The 19,502-nt window shown below is 34.2% G+C and overlaps 1 protein-coding gene across 3 annotated transcripts in view; it reads left to right on the top strand.

The window, feature by feature from the left end:
- Positions 1–687: 687 nt before the first annotated feature.
- The window catches only part of LOC117108092 (histone-lysine N-methyltransferase SETDB1-B-like), a 22,970-nt gene continuing 4,155 nt past the window's right edge, over positions 688–19,502 (top strand). For 2 of the 3 annotated variants that reach the window (XM_033249985.1, XM_033249984.1), the window contains exons 1-24: positions 688–881; positions 1,392–1,434; positions 2,020–2,169; positions 2,927–3,029; positions 3,981–4,095; positions 4,402–4,492; positions 4,807–4,880; positions 5,402–5,534; positions 5,767–5,887; positions 6,945–7,059; positions 7,511–7,732; positions 8,070–8,228; positions 9,103–9,278; positions 9,833–9,860; positions 10,239–10,531; positions 11,236–11,357; positions 12,035–12,139; positions 12,566–12,708; positions 14,024–14,105; positions 14,635–14,742; positions 14,928–15,002; positions 15,353–15,930; positions 17,416–17,544; positions 18,736–19,131. In XM_033249985.1, the coding sequence (XP_033105876.1) occupies positions 752–881; positions 1,392–1,434; positions 2,020–2,169; positions 2,927–3,029; positions 3,981–4,095; positions 4,402–4,492; positions 4,807–4,880; positions 5,402–5,534; positions 5,767–5,887; positions 6,945–7,059; positions 7,511–7,732; positions 8,070–8,228; positions 9,103–9,278; positions 9,833–9,860; positions 10,239–10,531; positions 11,236–11,357; positions 12,035–12,139; positions 12,566–12,708; positions 14,024–14,105; positions 14,635–14,742; positions 14,928–15,002; positions 15,353–15,930; positions 17,416–17,544; positions 18,736–19,131 (3,691 nt within the window). In that variant the 5' untranslated portion in view covers positions 688–751. The remainder of the gene's footprint in view (positions 882–1,391; positions 1,435–2,019; positions 2,170–2,926; positions 3,030–3,980; positions 4,096–4,401; positions 4,493–4,806; positions 4,881–5,401; positions 5,535–5,766; positions 5,888–6,944; positions 7,060–7,510; positions 7,733–8,069; positions 8,229–9,102; positions 9,279–9,832; positions 9,861–10,238; positions 10,532–11,235; positions 11,358–12,034; positions 12,140–12,565; positions 12,709–14,023; positions 14,106–14,634; positions 14,743–14,927; positions 15,003–15,352; positions 15,931–17,415; positions 17,545–18,735; positions 19,132–19,502) is intronic. The other variant, XM_033249986.1, reaches the window with a different exon arrangement.

Below are 19,502 nucleotides of genomic sequence, written 5' to 3'. Positions count from 1 at the left end.
ATCTCTGACAATAACAAGAGGTGATCCGCACTAGATGCGGATCACCAATTATGATGATAATATTAATTCAAGATTAATTCATTAGGTCCATCATGCAAACATTCTTTGGATGAACACATTGCCAAGAAGTTCATTTCAAATATTGATTAATTACTAGTTAATCACCCGTCGGCCATCCACCCGTCCAGATATGTTACTGTAGGTCATCTTCTTTCTTGGGTCCTGGCTCCAAAGTGGTCATCTAATCAATTTGAAAAGTTTAGTTGCCAAAATATCTATTGTCGTCACAGAATTAGAAGGTGGAGTTCCTGTACAATATCCAATAGAATCATCAAGGTCCAATACTTTCAAAAGTTCTTGGAGATTCTAGCAATTATTAAGTGACATCGCCATAAGCTTGGCCACAGGTTTTAACATCGAATTCTCATAGACAATTACCAAATTTGTTGACCTTCACAGTCCAGTCAAAAGAGCAGATCCAAGCCTACTGTATCCTGTGGTTCGTTATTTGATCAATCATGCATTTCTAATGATACATTTACATGGATAGAAAGTATGTGTGTGAATGCAATGAATCTTGGTTGGAATATCTTGGGAGATATCCGTGTAACAATTTGTTACATTTTTGTTGTACGTGTGAATTGATTAGAAAGTTTTCAGGTTTTCAACTATGAGATCCTTTATTAAATACTTCTTGTTTTGACAACAGGATTTGGCTTTGGATTGACATTTCCAGACAGAGAGCATCACTATGGCGAAGTTCCTGACAGGGCCAGCTCTTCAAGCTGTTATAGATGAATGCGCTGAACGCCTTCTGGAGGACCCGGAGCTAAAATCAGCAATGGAGGAACTAGACAAGGGTATTTCTAAATTATTAGCAGGTATGTTAAATGTTATTATGTGCTACATGATAATAGAAAGTTTTTCCCATTACCCAAGGCTACTTTTTTTTAATTTCTAATTTTCATGGACAATCAACCCATTACTATTTGTGTGCAGAGAGCTTACCCATCCAGTATCGTTATCACCCCCACTCCCTAAACATAAAATATGCTCTACCTTGAAACTATTTATTTTGTAATTGAATAGATCTTTTAAAAGATGTGACGTGCACCAAGCAGGGGGTGGGTGTGATGTGTTGTAGATTTTTGTTTTAAAAAAATGCTTGACCATAGAATAAAAAAATAAAAATTAGCTTGTTTTGGATTACCATGCTCCCCTCTTTCTTCTTTTCTTTTCTCTTTTTTAGATTTTTTTGGGCAGGGACCTTAAATTGTTCACAAAATAATTTTTTGGCATTGTTTAAGATGAGGCTTGTAAGCACTAGTATAGTGCATCAGAATTACTATTTAAGGTGCTGAAAATATTAGATTTACCTCTCATTTAAACAGATATTAAAGAAGCTGAAAGAGATGAGCTAAGAATTATTGAAGAGTAAGTACAAACTTTGCCTTTGTCTGTACTATACTTCATACTATACTTAAATACTTAAAATTCTTTCATTTATTTATAGATTTTTTAATGAAAAAGACATGAACTACAATACATACAATTATTTAAAAATATCATAAAAACATCAAGAGTTGACATAAAAATGCTATTAAGAAAATTATATTATAATACCTACCAAAAATAATTGTCTAATGAAAGTACATCTTTTAACACAATAGCCTACCCCTATTTAAGGGACACCCCTATTAAGGGAACACTTTGTTTGGTCCCAAAAGCATCCCCTTATTATTTTTTTGCTTGTTTATATAACGCATTTTAGTTCTTACTATTAAATTCTTTTTTAAACCTTTGTATTGTTTCTAGTTTGTTGTGAAAGAGAATGAATGAAAAAGGAGGTTGTACTCATCATTGATTTATCATTGTTGAAAAAAAAAAAGTGTACACTAATGAGAGTACTTATACCATCTTGGCTTCATACCTTAATTGGTAGAGCATTCATACAATAATTAAGGGATCCTGGGTTTGATACATAAATCGTCTTTATATCTCTTTGCCATTTTTTTCTAGATCCAGAGCCATGTCTAATAACACCCAGGCTTGCCAAAGTGTTGCTAGTACGAATGACAGATTAAGTAGTCCACAAAATGATCCTGATGATGTCATTTTTATAGGAAAAGTTGCTGGTAACACTGTAAAAACACCTCGTAGACAAGCCCGGTAAAAAAACAACATTTCACTATATATTTTGTAAACTCACCATGTCTCTTTGGAGTGTATGTTGGTGTTAAGTAGGTTAAACGACTTCTAACCCATTTTAATTATGTAAAGATACAGTAGGTTGGCGTAGGCCTATATCATACACTCACACACACATGCTTAAGCACTACAATGCCTATTCAAAATACAATATTTTTTTTAGGTTAGTGCAACTGCACTTATCAAGAGGGATACTTATTCGAGAGAACTTCTTCTTCAAAGTCCACCAGAAGGCTAAAAACATTAAAAAGTACTGTACAGTGTTGCTAGAATTTGCAACAACTTAGATAGTAATTTTGGCCGGTCCTCTAAAGGCTTCAAGTGTGGGGGCTATAACCAAGGGTTATGGCAATGTTCCAAATTTTGATGATACTGTAAAAAAGTGCATGTTGGTACACTAGTATACTTAATCATTTACCATGTTGTTATTAGATCTATGATCTTCAGTTTGACAACTATATGTGGCTTACTTTAGTAAAGCTTCTGTTTTTGAAGTTTTAAATGCTTTGGAGTTAGCAATTTTGCTGTCCGATTTTGGATATTATATTTTTAACCAATATTGTAATAATTTATGGATTTAGATTGGATGTTATTGTTTTACTATCACTAATTTTATATAGCTAACTGAGGATGCTTCTTTTTTTAATTTTTAAAAGATGATAAAGTTCATTCGTATTCATACATTAACACTGTGGAAATCACTTTTCTTTGTTCACAGTCCTGAGCTAGTAAAAGACATGAAAGTGTTAGCGAAGAGAAAAAAAGATGACTTGTGGTATGATGCTACTATATTGGAATTATTGAGCCATCAGCTCTCACAAGTATGTAACACAGTATTCAAATTAACCAATTGGAATTAATGTTTGTATTTGTATCGTATCTTATATAGCGATCATATCTTCATCTCATATTTCAACAGGTAGATACATTTGGCAGATTGCACTACTGTATACGTGTTCTTATATTAGGTTATTATTGCTGCTATTTTTATTATCTTTAGTAATATAATTTTTTATTATTACTAATTATAATTATTATTATTATTATAGCTATTATAATTAATTTATATGTCTATTTTGTGAATGCTTAGCACCCCTTCGAAAAAGTTCGACCCGGGGCGCCACATACAAACTGTCTCCCTAACAATCTTTCTCATTCCCTATTCGATGTTGTTTGTTCAAGGAGCTCTTTTGTGCTATAGGATAAGCCTAAAGCGTTAAACCACTAGACATGAGATTGTGTTTCTTTGTCGTTTATTTTCAAGAACTTTTAGAGAGAACAACATATCATTTATTTTAGCTTGATTTGTAGTCTGTTCTTTCTCTATGGCCCCAAATCAAGTGTTGAACTCGGACACTCGGAGTGCGCTTTGCAGCAAAGCGGAGCCTTACAAAGTTTGCGCCCGCTAGCCCCTGACTAAGTTGGTGGCGGCTCTTGATTGGGCAGCTCAGGCTGCCCCTCAGTCAGGGAGTTTGTTGCCGGTTGTGTCGGATGATTCTCCTCAGCCGTTGGAGGGTCCGTCGGTCTCTCGCCCGGCGGGTCCCTCACCTCTTCTGGTCCGCTTGTATTACTATATGTTTGTTGAGGGTTGTTTACATGTATTGCTTTAAAAAAAAAACACAAGGACAAAATCATCAAACAACTAAACAACTACAAAAGTACTGAAATAACAAACGATTCAATATGGAATTAAACCATTATTTGTATCAATAATAATTATTATTTTTAAAGAAATTTATGCTTATCATTTTTTTAATTAACCCTCAAACTAGAAAGTGAAAGTGAAGTTTGATGGAAAAGGTAGCCGTGGGATCCTTTCACGTAAACATATTGCTCTGAAAAATGAACCAAGGTGGGATCAGCTCCCTGTAGGCAGCAGGATCATTGGTAAGTGGTTGCTATGGATATTGATGAATAAATGATAGATCACAGGTTCCAAAACATTAGGCATTATTCAAAATCACATTATTATTTACTTGTGAAACAAAATAGCAACATCAAAATAGCTTTGCAGTACCCGCTAGTACTTGGGGATTGGATTCAACAGTAGTCAATAAGCGCAGTCTCGGTAGTCTAGTGGTTATGGCACCAGGCTAGTTATCAGGAGGTCATGGGTTTGATTGATCATGTGACAATGTGTAGTAATAATTAAATTTAACTGTTGCTAATGTTCTTTCTCATTGTTTTTTACAGCAAAATATGAGAATGATGCTGATGTATCCATGAAGCAATGTCTGTATGCAGGAATAATTGCAGAAACACCACTGCCTTACAATAGACAGCAGTAAGTTGATCATCATACAACCCTCAAAGTATTATTTTTGTAGAATGAATTGTAATGTACTTTAAACCATAATTCTATATTGTATTATTTTTTAAAGGCTTAGGGAGTGGGGCTGTATTTGTTTGCTGTAATCCCCTTGGCTGTGGGTTTAATCCTGGCTAAAATTATCTACATAATTTTTTACAAGCACTTCCTCACAAACCCTCATAAAAATATTAAATATTATGTTTTTAAAAAAAAATCATATTTTTGTAACAGTTTTCAGCATATCATTCACAATCAATATAACATTTTTCAAAACATTTCATTTATAGGTTTTTGGTGTTCTTTGATGATGGTTTTGCTCAGTATATGGACTCTGATAAAATCTTCAATGTCTATGAAGCGAGTAAGTAACTTTTGATTTTATTTTGTGTGTGTTTGCATATAGTGCTTGTGCAAGTAGAAACTAAAATCATTATCTCATTTTTTTGTATAACAAGTAACATGCATTTCTAGAAAAAACTTTCTACTTTAATGACAGCAGACAAGAGATAAAAAATGCCTTTGACGCATTTTTTTTAGCTGGATCCTACAGTATGTATTGATGATTTATAATTTGAGATCCTAGTGGGAAAACATCCCAAATACCCTGAAAGGGAAAGATAAAATTTGAGGAGGATTATGGCCATTGCTTTATTATTCAGCCCTTTACAGTGACATACTTGTAGTCAACCTACCATCAATGAAAGTTATAAGTCAGTTACACCAGTAGTTAATGTTGTGTGCATGTACTTTACACCATCTCAAACCCACAGGGAGCACAAAGGGGCGTTTAAAAGGGATTGTGGTTAGCTGACCAAGATATTGTTCAGAGGCCGCTATAGATCTCACTCCATACTGAGTACGTTATTTTTTTGTATTATTTAGGTAGGTTTGTGTGGGAAGACGTCCACGAAGACTCCAGGGAATTTATAAAGGAATACTTGGAGAAATATCCAGAACGCCCCATGGTCCGCGTGTCTGAGGGTCAGGTTCTGAAGACAGAATGGAAGGGTAGTTGGTAAGGCACTAAACTATGTAATAACATTAATAACACTTGTATTGTAAGTGACTACTACTAAATACTACTACTCGCATTATAGTGCTGCTGCTAAGCTCCAGCCCTGTGAGCCCTAGTGGGTCAGAGAGGATTTAGTTTAGTGTATTACAGCAGACTATTTTCAGGTACTGTCATTATTTACTGGGCCTCCAAAATCTAAGTTGTATTAATACTATTCATTACTTCCTTCTAGGTGGAAAACGCGTGTGTTGAAAGTTCAGGGTAGTCTTGTGAACATGCTTTTTCTCGTTGATGATAGAACTGAATGGATCTATCGGGGATCGCCACGTCTTGAACCTCTTCACAGAGAATTGGTAGGTTTTGGCTTTTTGTGTTCAATTGCGTTCTTGGTTGTAGATGTATCTATGGAGAAGTAAATAAATTTAGCTCATAACACTGCTTTAGAAAAAAAAATGTTTAGATATTTTGGAGACATATTTATACTCATCTAATGGCAGCTGACTTGCTGATTACAGGATACCATCATTTTAAACCTTTGAGCATGGAGTTATTGTTAGCCTTAACCTTGGTATAGAAAGGGAAGATCTTAACCATCAATCAGTCCATCAGTTTATAAGGCGAATTGCATAAAACATGCACTGGTAAAAAAATTAAACAAATGTCAATGAAACAGAGAAGACTTGGAATATGGCATGACACAATGAATTGAAAACCCTATATGTGCGGCCTGCCAAGCAAAATTGGCTATAAAATACCTTGTTTTTTACGGCCCGACACCCATCATATGTAAAAAGTAGCATTAAAACTTAGAATAAAGTGGTGTAAAAGCAGTGCTTGGAGGTTTTTAGAAGCTCACTGGAAACATCAATATTTAGGTGCGGCCCATGTTGTTCAATCAAAAATTCACTTTGGTCTTTCGACCAATATATATGCCCACCCCTGGTGTAAGCATCATGTGTGTGTGTGTTTGTCTTGTGAAAGGAATTGTCACCTACAAGTAGGACAGTGATATATTTGCTATTGACAATCCTTGATGCATGTGTTGTGTGCCTAAATAAAATAATAATAATAGTCAGTGAATTTTGCCATCAATCAACCTATCAGTCTTTAAGGATGAATAATACAATATTTCCATGCACTGATAAAAAAATATAATTGGAAATGAAAGCTGATTAAACAAAGAGACCTAGAAATACGGCATGACCCAAGTGCCATCAAGTTGAGGTCAGTGTGTGTTCTTTTGCATTTAAAGTGATCTCACGGAGGTATAATTCACGGATTCAGTTCTAACCCAATTCCTTATTATTCCATGAACAATCCACCCTGAGACAAATTAAAAACAATGTTGGGATAATGTGTTGTTAAACACTGAACCTCAGCTTTTTACCAGAGTTATCTTTTGTTCTGTAGATGGCTGCTGAGGCTTCCAGGCAAGCAGGCAAAGTGATACGTGGCACAAGTCACACATTTTTGAAGCGCAATGCTCCTGTGGTTGAGTACATAAATGTGGAAACGCCGACACTAGGTAAATGTGTGTTGCTCATCATTACCTCCGCCAATGATCACTGTGTCTGTTTGTTAGCAGTATTATGCCACAACTAATGAATGGATCACCGTAAAAGTTAGTGGAGTGATTCATATTGATTTAAGGAAGAAGTGTTTAAATTTTGGTATGGAAACGTCAAAAAGCAAGGTCAAGGTCACAGAAATTCAAATATTTCATTGAAACTTACAAGCATAAATGAATATAAATGGAATTTTCCTTCTTGTCCTTAACGACCTGCATATATTATTTGGTGTTCAGACCAGGGCGGAAGTATGCACTCAATGGAATTGTTTTTGAAATCAATAATGTATTCTCTATTACAATTGTCATAAATTATAAGACTTAACCTTCTTTATAATAAACACCTTTGTAGAAGGGTAAATTTTTATAAGCTTATCTTTTCTAAAATGTTCCTTACTACTATTCACAGTAAACCCAGAAGAACGCTCTAAACAAACAGCTCGTAAGAGTTCCAAAAACCGTAAGCTGTACAGGCAAAAGTATCAGCAGGGAGAAGGAGACCAGCAAAGGAAAGAAGTAGAACCCAGTAAGCCTGTGCTTCATTCAGGGAAGCAGGGCCAGAAACGGGATCTAGGAAGCGCCAACAGCATACACGCTGGAGATGCTACCGTAGAGTGCATAATAGATTCAGGCATGTTACTTATTTTAAAATTTTATTTAGTATCTAATAGCAGGAGGAATAGCTTGCCATGTGAAGCATGGGTCCATTGAAACATGGATGTCTTGCTCATGGTGAAAACAAATGATTAGAAGCAAACTTAGAATCTGTAATGCAACCTCTGTCCAAGTTTTGTCTGAAAAATGTGTGTGAATTGCCCATATATGGGTATAATGATGTCATATCTCATCTATATATAGGCATTATGATATCATATACCCATATATGGGCAAATCATAGGTTTTTGTTACATAAAAATTTGAAAGTACGAAAAGTCTAAAATCTTAACACCATGTCTTCTATCTTACAGATCCCGAAATCGTTGATCATAAAAACAAGCCAGTGTCTAACCTGCAACCAAAGGAGGATAAAAGCGCAGCAAGCCGGTCACAACCAACGTTAGATGACAGTTCTAGTGATAATAATGTTTCTTCAAAGATATCCAAGAAGCTACCTAACTATGCCTACAGTAAGACCCTAATGCCTAAACGTTTTCTCATCTGTTTGGTTTATAATGACAACAAGGCTTTACAATGGTGGTGGTGAAACTGGTGATAGGCCTAAAAGGAAAGAAGTTACCATACTTTGCAAAAGGAAAGATTGCAGTACATAAGTGTGTTCAATTCAATTCAATTTTATTACAAATTAAAATGCATCATTTGGATGATATAAAATGGTAAATATTAAAAATTGCACATACATTAAAAAGTGATTATATAACAATACTAAAGAACAATATGTAAAAACATTGAAATTCAAAATAATAAATTACAAAAATTACAATGCACAGATCTAAAAATTCATTATGTAAAAATAGAAAAGACAAAAAAAAGAACATTGAAGTCCTGGAAAATAATTACAAAATAATGCATTGCACAAGATATAAAAACAATCAAATTCAGAATAAAAAATTACAAAAATAACATTGCACAGATCTAAAAATTGATGATATAAAAATAGAAGAGACAAAAAGGACATTGGAATTAAGAAAAATAATTACAAAAAAAGAATTTCACTAATGACAAATGTTAATAGAACAAAGGGGATTACACAAAAGAATGTTGTGTGTTCTCAAAATCTTAGTGTATAATAGCAAGGATTCATGGTAGCGGTGCAGTAGAACTGATGGTACTAAACAAAATTGAAGAAGCGATTTGCTTATATAGTAACATTCTTTTCCCATTATACCACAGTCCACTGCTATGGGCATATTACATAGTGGATTGTATTCACAACAAGAATTATATCTGACACATCCACAAAACCCTAGCTTGTTTTCTTACAAATTTTAACCAACTAATATATGCTACTTAAAATGCTCAAAATGATTTTGTTTTCTCTAGAAACTCATGTGTGCTGTTACTTGTGTGTAGTGCAGGTCGTAGGTCAAGTAGTTGATCTTAAAGATGAAAACCCTCTACGCTGGCCGCAAATTGTTGGCTGGCAGAGGGAACTCTCTGGTAAGCGTGGAAGTGGAAAGAAGACAGTTTTTTATCGTACACCGTGCATGAAACGTCTGGTAAGGTTTAATCTTTTAATCATATTGTTGATTATTTATGATGAAATCACAATATGTATGATTGAATATTAATAGGTATGATTTGCATTATGAAAAATAGCTATCTAAATGTATATTTTGTCAATCAAGTCGAAATATACTATTAGAAGCAATGCTTTGGATTGATGGCTTAGGATAACACATCATGGCATGGTCAAGGGACAAAATGCATCCAAATCAATTCAATACAATTTATTGTCCAAAAGTGGAAACGCATTGCGGAAACAATTCATTGCATATTAAAATATTAAAATTGTACATACAGTAATAAAAATATGAATATAAAAATATAAAGTAGTGTTCAAAATACTGTACATTAAAATATGAAAAAAATTGAGTTTGAAGTAATGAAAATGGTTTAAGTAAATTATTGCAACTATTTACTTCAAGTAACTTAATAAATCCACTGAGTTCTCAGTAAACATGAATAATACTCAAAATAAACATACCTTTGAAGCCTAGATGTATATAAATTTTAATATAGAGCTTATATTTGTTTTAATGTTTCTTTTCAGAGAAATCTTGATGAAGTTAATACGTACTGTAAGTCATACAATAAAATCTCTACATCTCACTAAATTATTTTACTTTTTTGGCGTTGTGTCTATTGTATTCCTCTAACTCAATATTATATATTATATATGTACATAAATAAAAGTTGTTTTTAATTGATTGATTGAATCATATTTTTATTTAATTTAATGAATGTCTATCATGTATGTCACAAACTCTGTCATACAATTTAGGAAGCTGTTAAAATTCTAATGTTTTCATTTATGATAAAATATTTATTTAATTAACAATGTGGGCCCTCAACTTAATGTATAGTTGGCCACATTTTGTTAACAAATTTGAAATCATCATTAAATCATAATGTGTAACAACCTTAAATTTTCTTTCATTTTGCTTTATCTCTCCCAGTAATGCAGACATGTATAGATTATCTGTTCATTGACAACTTCACATTTGATCCATTCGTCTACACCATTCCAAGAAGTGCAGGACGCTCAAGTTTGTGGTGTAAAGAAGCAAAGGTGGTTATCAAGGATATATCCAACGGAAAGGAGATGGTTCCAGTAATGCTGGTAAATGAAATCGACAACGAACGACCTGATAAAAGTTACAACTACATTACGTACAGGAAGTGTAACAAAGCCGTCATAAACACCGATACTAACTTCTTGGTCTGTTGTGACTGCACCGACAACTGTAAGGTACAGTAACTATGATTTGGTTTTTTTTATTTGATCCAAATTTGACAATTTCAATTAGGCAATCTAGTAATGGTAATTACATCTTCGCATTTCACATTTCATTCAACAGAATCTATATATATTTTTTTTGTTTCATTTGGTTTTATTTCCTTTCAAATAATCCAAGTATAACCCATGAAAATTAGGAGACTTACTTACAGTGGAGCTCTTCTGGTGCTGAATTGGGCAACACATGTAGAGAACATCCCGTGCCCCTGCAAAAAATCATTCCAAGACTGCTCTATATTGCTTGTGGAAGCGGATTTGGATGGTGGAAATTATTTGATTTCCCAAACTCGACATTGTGGTTTCAATCCTTTGCTGTGCATTTTACTTGTGTCCTTGAGCAAGGCACTGTGTCTACATTGCTTCAGCCTAACCAGCTGTATCAATGGGTACCAACAAAAAATGCTAGGAATAAACTGCAGTGAACTAGGGTCCCACCCAGGGGGGAGCATCGGACTGTCATCTGCTTCACGCTACCTCAAACTGGCGATACGCTCCAGCCCTATGAGCCTTGTGGCTTGCCAAGGATTTATGTTTTTTTTTTACATTTCTTTGCCTTTCTTGGATTCCCCATCTCTGATTTGCTTTCTTGTGATTAATAGCAACATTTAACCTTGCTCTCCTTTAGAATGATAAACTACTTGTTCCTCTACTTTCAGGATAAATCTAAATGTGCTTGTCAGCAGTTAACAATTGAATCTACACGTGCATCTCATGATGGTAAAGTTGACCCAAATGCCGGGTACCATTACAGACGTCTGGAGGAACAGCTTCCTACTGGGTAAGAATACAGCATATTTACTTCCTTTAATGCTTCATTGTTGAAAAATTAGATGTACAGTAGAAAGTAAACATTTTAATAGAAGCAAGTACCTGAACAAGAAGATGTAAATATTGTATAAGTTGTAAAGTGTTCTGTGTTCTTAGAAAGAAATTATTTTATAGCCTTATTATTTTAGATTAAACAGTAGACTTCAAGTAGACTTGACTATAGATCTTCTGCTAACCGCTCCCCCTTGAATGTTGTTGCTAAAGTCCTGCAAAACGACAGCGTAACGTATATTTGTGGGATACGCGCGTGTCTTTTCCTGTTCTGATTGGTGATTGTTAAGTTTGATTGAAACTCTGTAAAGGTTCCTTAGAGAATGAAGCAATGTGATTCTCTCAATTTGTCTCGGAATTGGAGTTCCGTTTATCCATGAAAAACTAAACTATTTCAGAAGACTTCTACCCAAGCAAGCATCTCTTAATGGACCTTTCAGGAGTGTCAACCTTAACAACTGACACATCAGAACGGTACGCGCTTGTGTAACAAACACATCTGTTGTCCCACAAACGCATGCGTGCGTGTGTGGGTGTACAACGCTATCTTTTTGTGGGACCTTAGCAACAGTATCCAGGGGGCGGGGCTTAGCAGAAAGGGCAATTTCCAGCTACAGCTCTCATCCTATTTTACAGAATATTTGAATGCAACTCAAAGTGTGGGTGTGCTAAGAGTTGTTACAACCGAGTCGCTCAAAATGGCTTACGTGTCCGTCTACAGGTGTTCAAAACGGAAAAGAGGTAAATGGCACTTGTCAATCAAACAGTCAACATTACAAAGTAAAGGGAAAAATGCTTGTGTACACTTTAGAAGTGTTCAAATTTGACCAAAAATGATTCTCCATTCTACACAATTGATAACAAAAATTATAGCAAAAGCAAAGTTTCTTCCACTACTGTACTACATAACTATTGTTATTATTAATTTGTGATGTGCATAAAAGCATTTACATTACAAGATATATATATATATATATATTCAGCTTCAGCTTGACAAAGGTTGATAACCGAAAACGTTTGCTCACTATTAAATAAATATATACCTGGCAACTTATTACTTTCTCTCCGGAGTTTTTTGTTTTATTTATTTTATATATATATATATATATATATATATATGCTCTAATTTTATCATTCTCTTTATTATTGTTATTTTTGTTTGTGCAGGGGCTGGGGTCTACGATGCATTGATGACATCCCTGCCGGTATGTTTATTTGCACATACGCCGGAAACTTATGGACGGAGGAAGAAGCAGATGACGTTGGTCGCAAGTTTGGTGATGAGTACTTTGCTGAATTGGATTATATTGGTAAACTTTTCAAAATATTATTGATTAAATTCAAGATTACTGTCTTTTGGATGAATTATTTTATTGCTGCGAAGCAGCCAATTCATATTCTTGACAGCAATTTGACCTCTGAAAGGTCATTGTTTGTCAAAAAACAAGGGCCTAAGACGACTGAAAAGCGGAGTTTCCTTCTTTCGTTCTGCCGGGTAAAATCAATTACTTTAGGCGACGTTTGTAGACTAACCAACACATACCAACGTCTGCATGTCACGCTAGCCTTATCCTACTCTAGGCCTAGACTAGCTAGGATGGTAAAGGCCTAGCCTTGAAGGGACGAAGGTCCCAATGAAAAACAATGTTGCTCCTTGATAGCTAACATCGTCTATTTAACATCACAATAATTCATTATTAGACCTATAGTTGCTTTTTGAATTGTACTCCACAAATCTCAGCCGAGTAACGTCTCGCATCTATTGTTGTGACGTCATGGCTCGCTGGTTCACACTTGCGATGTCTCGCACTTGTGATCAAATAACACGCTGGCTCGCACTTTGGCAACACTCTTTGGCAGTCAACTCGCCCCTAGAAAACCCGCCCTTGGAAACTTGCCCCATAAAAAAATGTACATCACTTCCTAGACCATGCAGTCTTCAAAATAAAAATTGTAACCTTTGGTAATCAACTACATTTTCCACATACATAGAAATTTTTGAAACTTTATTAAAAAAAACCTAAACCATAATTCACCACTATAGTCACTTTTTGACAAAAATGAAAAATTACGACTTACCCAATGAGAAGTGTTCTAATATAGACAATGGGACTGTCTCATATTATTTGTTATATTTTTATTATTAATTATTTTCACTTGACTCGCATAAATAATTTTGTTCGAAGAACATTTATATGCAGTTGTACTTTGCAGCACTTCACTTGCAATTTGCAATTTCTAGTATTATGGTGAAATACTTGACGTGTTCATTGGTGCAGTGATTGGTTAATTTAAAGATTACTATCCATTGTTCCTTTTAGTGAAAATTCTGTAAGTTGAAAATTTACTATTAAAGTGAAGATTTCTGTGTTTAAATTGAATTGTTAAAGGTTTGTAGAGTTGCCATACACAGTACATTTCTTTAAACTTAAACAGATCAATTAAAGAACTCAAATTACCAGGTCAAATTTAACAGGTCATAAACTTAAGGATCATGAACAAACATTGAATACAACTTTTATTAGACATTATTGATTAGGGTCAGAAATATATTATTATTGAAATAATAAATTGATATAATATTATGTTAATATGTATACAAGCCAGTTTTTTTTATGTTTACAGAGGTTGTAGAGAAAAACAAGGAAGGTTATGAAAGTGATGTCCAGAGTTCTGAAGGCTACGAAACAGAATCTTCTGAATCAAGGTAAGTCCAGGCTTGTTAGTTACCTGTCAATCAAAATTCATTAACTGGCTGGTTGTTCAGTCTACCTGTCAATCAATCAGTCAATTAATAAATTTTTGGCTCTCATTCTTTATGTATGTGAAATTCTCATATAGTAATGATCACAAAACTATGGATTAGTTAACCTGGTCAGTGGATATGTAGACACACAATGGTTAGTTAACCTGGTCAATGGGTACATAGACACACTATGGATTAGTTAACCTGGTCAGTAGATACATAGACACATTATGGATTACTTAACCTGGTCAGTGGATACATAGACACATTTGGAAATATAGACACAGTCATGTTTTTGTCCATCAGGAGTAAACTGCATCTTCAATTCCAATTTGATTCAGAAACTCCCAGAAGCAGAAATGGAGAAGTAAATGTTCAATTGACTTATTATACACAAACATGAAGGAGCTATAAAAAACAAAATGTGAAGGAAAAGGAAAATGATGGTATATTATTAAAATTATTATTATTATTTTGTGTTCAATTACAGTTGCAATTCAGATGCAGATTTCCAAGTGTATGACAGTGCTGGCTCCTCCCCCTATCGTACCCCCAGTGCTGATGAGATCAGTCTTGATGAAGGCTATGCAGCAACACAGTAAGTTCCAAAAGATGCTATTTGCTCCAAGGAGAGTTTAAATTTTAAAATGTTTAACAATTACACCATTACTCTTGAAAAGACTTGTCGGATGACAGTCGAAAATTTCAGTAAGTAATTTTCAGTTTGTGTTGTGAGACCGGTTATTAAAACTTGTTTTTTTTTTTCTTGTATTATCCTTGTAGCACAAAAAGTGGGACAAAAATTGTTTTGCGACGCAAATCTGCAAGTAATGGAACACAGTCCACAAAAGAATCATGGTACGAATGGACATTACATTTATACAGTAGTAGTTAAGGAAGATTGGTGTAAAGCACTATGCAAATTAATTATTAAAAAATGTTGTTTTGCCATTACAACTAAAAAATCAGAATTTTTAGTTGGTCAGTCAGATTTTTGCAGAGAGACTTTGGAAAAATCATTGTTGTCATTTAATAAATCAGATTTATGCAGAGAAACGAGAAAAAACCTGACCCATTTTTGGGGAATTTTACAGGCAATTGCGGAGAGCAACACAACAATTTTTTAGGTATAATTTTATATTCATTGTCTTCACTATCATTTGCTAGTGATATTAAATGTAATTTTCTAACTTAATTATTTTTCTTAGGTCTGTTGTGGAGTCACCAGGGAAAATTCTTCAGAGGGCAACCAGTCTACCATGTTCTACAGACCAGCCTGAAGATTCAGCAAAACAAAACCCCAAAAATTTGGCAAAATCATCGATTGAAAGCGATTGTATTATTATAATCTCCTCAGATGAGGAAGATGTTGTCCCACCTGCTGCTAATGAGAAGGTTGTCGTAGGGGATGTGAAGACTACCACTTGTGATGACAAGAATGATACTAAAGATGTTGTAAAGATTGAGAATGTGTCTAAGGAGGATGTGAAAGTTGCCAAGGAGATTGATAAAGTCAAGGATAAAGGTCATGTTTCCGAGGAGGATAAACCTGGCACAACTACCAGTAACAAGGATCTCAAAATGGAGACAGACCTGTCGTCGGATGCTGACCATAGTGTTGACATGAACACAAGCCGGTTGTCTAACCTAGATTCTGATGATCAACAGAATCTTGAGAATGCTTTGACTGCCATGTTTACAGGCCACACAGATGATGAGGGAGAGGCTTTGGTGATTCCAAAGGAGAAGCTAGATAAAATAAGATTCATAAGGGAAAGTTCTCCAGGTAAAGGGAATTTTTTTTTATGTGTCATTCCCACTACTACTCAGCTTGTATTCTACTCCCTTCTAAATGTTTGTTGACGTAAAGGTCTCTTTTCTTAATATTTCTGACACAACCAACATCAATCAATTTCATCAGGTGTACTGGTAAAATCCGGGGATTCTGGAAAACTCCATATAAATCAAATTCGCATTTAAAACTGACATTGAGACAGGTTGTACCTAAAAAAATAAAATATTGCAATTACATTATTTGCATGTCTGTTAGTTGACAAATGAGAATATATTATTGTCCTTATAGTTGTGATAACATAATAATATCAATAAATTTATTTATTTTATTATTTTATTTGGTTATTTATATAGTATTACAGTAGAAGCTCATTTTTACGTACCTCAGTTATACGAACCCTCAGTTTTACGATGACGTCATCTAAAACCCCCAAAAACACTCAAGACAATCCGCACTTTTCAAGGCCACCATAATGTAAAAAGAGATTTGTTTGTTTCTGTCTGTTTATTTTATTTCAATACCGTAACAATAAACCAACCATACTGTATGCAAAGAATTTGCATTCAACAGCGAAGTTGATTTGTGTCTAATAAACGCGCTGTTATAATCTAAAAACACATGGACTGAGCAAGATTAAACAACTTACCCGGTGCACAAAATAATTTCTTTCCTACTAAGCTTTGTGTGAAAAACTTGTCTGATCGAATTTTCTATATAAAGTTTACTAAGCTTGGTAGGCATAATTTTGCACACTTAGTTTGTCTCAGCACGCCCAGACAAAACCCAGCTTTATTGTTTAAAATAGCCAGAAAGGGGAATTCCCAAGATACCTTTGTCACATAGGCTATAACATTGCAACAACTCCCTGGTATGGGTAATCTTACAATATTTTCTTTTTTTTTTTGTTAAATAAAAGATATAAAGTGAATTAATACACTAGACACATGGTTTATTTGAACATTTTATTATGACATTGTAAAATGGTGAATAAAAACACTATTCACATGGTTTTATTTGTAGGCCTAGGTAACATCGTTTGTTCGTAACATACGTTTATTGAGTCTTACGTACGTATTAAGTCAAAGGTCACCACAAATTTACCCTAACCTTGATTTTATGTACCTATGTAAAATTGAGTTTCTACTGTAATAACATTTATGATAATATCAATAATAATAATAATAATTCTGCATTTTGTAATATTTATATTAATGATACTATTAGATTATCATTATTGTAAATACTAAAATTACAGAATTATCATTATCATCATTAAAATATTTATAATAATGATAATATTGATTAATAATGATAATAATTATTCAGATAGTATGTATTCTGTTTAGTATTGTTAAAGTCATTAATCATACAATATATGTTAATCCTGTTTGCCTTCATTGTGCATGTAGAGTAGACAGCACACAAACTAGCTATTTTTAGATGAATTCTGCTCAAAGGATTCACTTTCATCTTTAGAATTAAACACTATCGGAGGTATCAATTACGGCTATAATGTTAGTCCGCGACCAGTGCTTGATAACAAAGCGATCATCGCGTACAGGGAACGAAGGCGGAAGAAAAGGTTGAAGCTAGGTGAAACTGAAGGTATGGAGTTTTAAAAAATGATAAAAATAATTTTTATGGAAGATGTTTACCTAGATGCTACTGCAGCCAATCCTTCTAATGCTGTGCTTTTGTATTAGGATGGGGGTCATTCATAAGCAGGGGTTTAGCCAGAAAAACGAAATAGGCTATCCAAAATGGAAGCCAGTGGGTGTTCCACAGAGCCGATGGGTGGGACACGCCCATCTTTAGGAATCCCCACCGAATATTGGTACGAAAACAACGTTCATTCAATCAATAAATGTTGTTTTTATTAAACTTAAATATGATTTAGCTTTAGTTTAATGTAACATTCGATAGATTTGAAGAATATAAAGAATTTGCTAAAGGTAGGCCAGGCCCAATTAGGCTAGGCCGAATTGATTAGGCCAAGCCGTCACGGTAAAAGTGGCCGTCCTAAATAATTGCAGCTGTCTCGCCTGCTAAGCCTATGTTCATAAGTAAAAAATACACAAATGCCTTTGGGTTTGCCTATTTAGCATTAGTAAATTTAGAAAAGGGAGTAAAACACTTATAGCTCAGTTAGTAGAGCATCCAAATGGTAATCAAGGGGTCTTAATAATAATAATAATAATAATAATAATATTAAGAATAATAATAGTTCAATCTTGATTAAACGCATTTGCTGAAAGCCTTAATGCGCTTTACATTAGAAATATAAATCCAGAGTTCAGCAAAACATAAATTAAAAAGATTTGTTTTTTGAGTAGTTGTTTGAATGTGTCGATGTTGGTTGCCTGTCAAATTGCTTGTCTTGGGCTTAAATCCTGATCGGAACAATACATTTTTCTCAAAATATTTACATTTTTCTTTCTTTTAATCTTGTCTTCTGTTTATATTTATATTGTTTATGTTTATGAATCTCTTTAATCATATATTATTTTCTGTGTTGCATGTTGATAAGTAAGCTATGAATGATGGTGGTGGTGATGATGAGAGTGTTGAGTATGATGGTAATTAAATTATATTCTATTTAAAAATTTGATTAATCAAACCCTTTTGTGCTGAATTTTTGTTGATGGGAGTTCATGTCCTTTCCTGTTGGTGCTTATCCCAAGGTACTGGGTTCAAATCCAGCATATTCTTATGACTAATAGTAATACCACCCAGGCCCCTTCCCCACCACTTATAAAAAGATAACTTTAGACTTGTATTTCCTCTTGAATTTTGAAGATGACAAAGCTACGTCAGGTAATAATGAAGGCACCAATGAAGATGCTAGCAAAGGGCCTCTAACATTAAAACCTAACGATAGTTTCAAACCACCAACCAGTGAAGAGAACATATCAAGTCAACCAATCACTGAAAGCCTCAAGTCTAATCAACCAGTCACAGACAGCCTTGAGGTTCGTCAGACAATCACAGAAGACCAACAGACTAATGAAGAGTCCATATCAACTGATCAACCTGTAAAGGTTGAAACACCTGATGAAGCAATGGACGTACCTGCTCCAGAGAGTTCAATAGAAATTAAAGATGTCATGTCAATGGCTGTTGATAGTGAAGCATCGTCATCAGATAGTGAGGATGAAAAAGAAAGTATGGAATCCTGCGATGCCTCAAAAACAAGTAAGTTACCTATTCACATTACAATTTCAACGCTTTAAATACATATAATATACATTTACATAGTAATCTACATTGTTCATCTTGATATGTGTTGAAAAACTACAACATTATGTTAATAAAATGTTCTTTAAGATAATTACAGTTAAACTTGCCTAAGTTGAATCCAACATGCCATTGAAAAATTGTTTCACTTAGATAAAACTTGACTTACAGATTGTTAATTACAGTAATGGAAAACCCAACAATTTGGCATGTAAAGCAAGTTCGACTTTGAAATTATTTGAGTTAGGCGAAGTCTACTTAGGCAAATTTAACCGTATAACTGATGTAATACATTTTGTAGAGTAGTGAATATAGTCCAAATCCTAGTA

Source organism: Anneissia japonica, unplaced genomic scaffold (assembly GCF_011630105.1).
Source record: "Anneissia japonica isolate Jap-2015-1 unplaced genomic scaffold, ASM1163010v1 scaffold287960_len3192837_cov198, whole genome shotgun sequence".
NCBI classification, from domain to species: domain Eukaryota; kingdom Metazoa; phylum Echinodermata; class Crinoidea; order Comatulida; family Comatulidae; genus Anneissia; species Anneissia japonica.
This window is presented reverse-complemented; position numbering and strand designations above follow the sequence as displayed.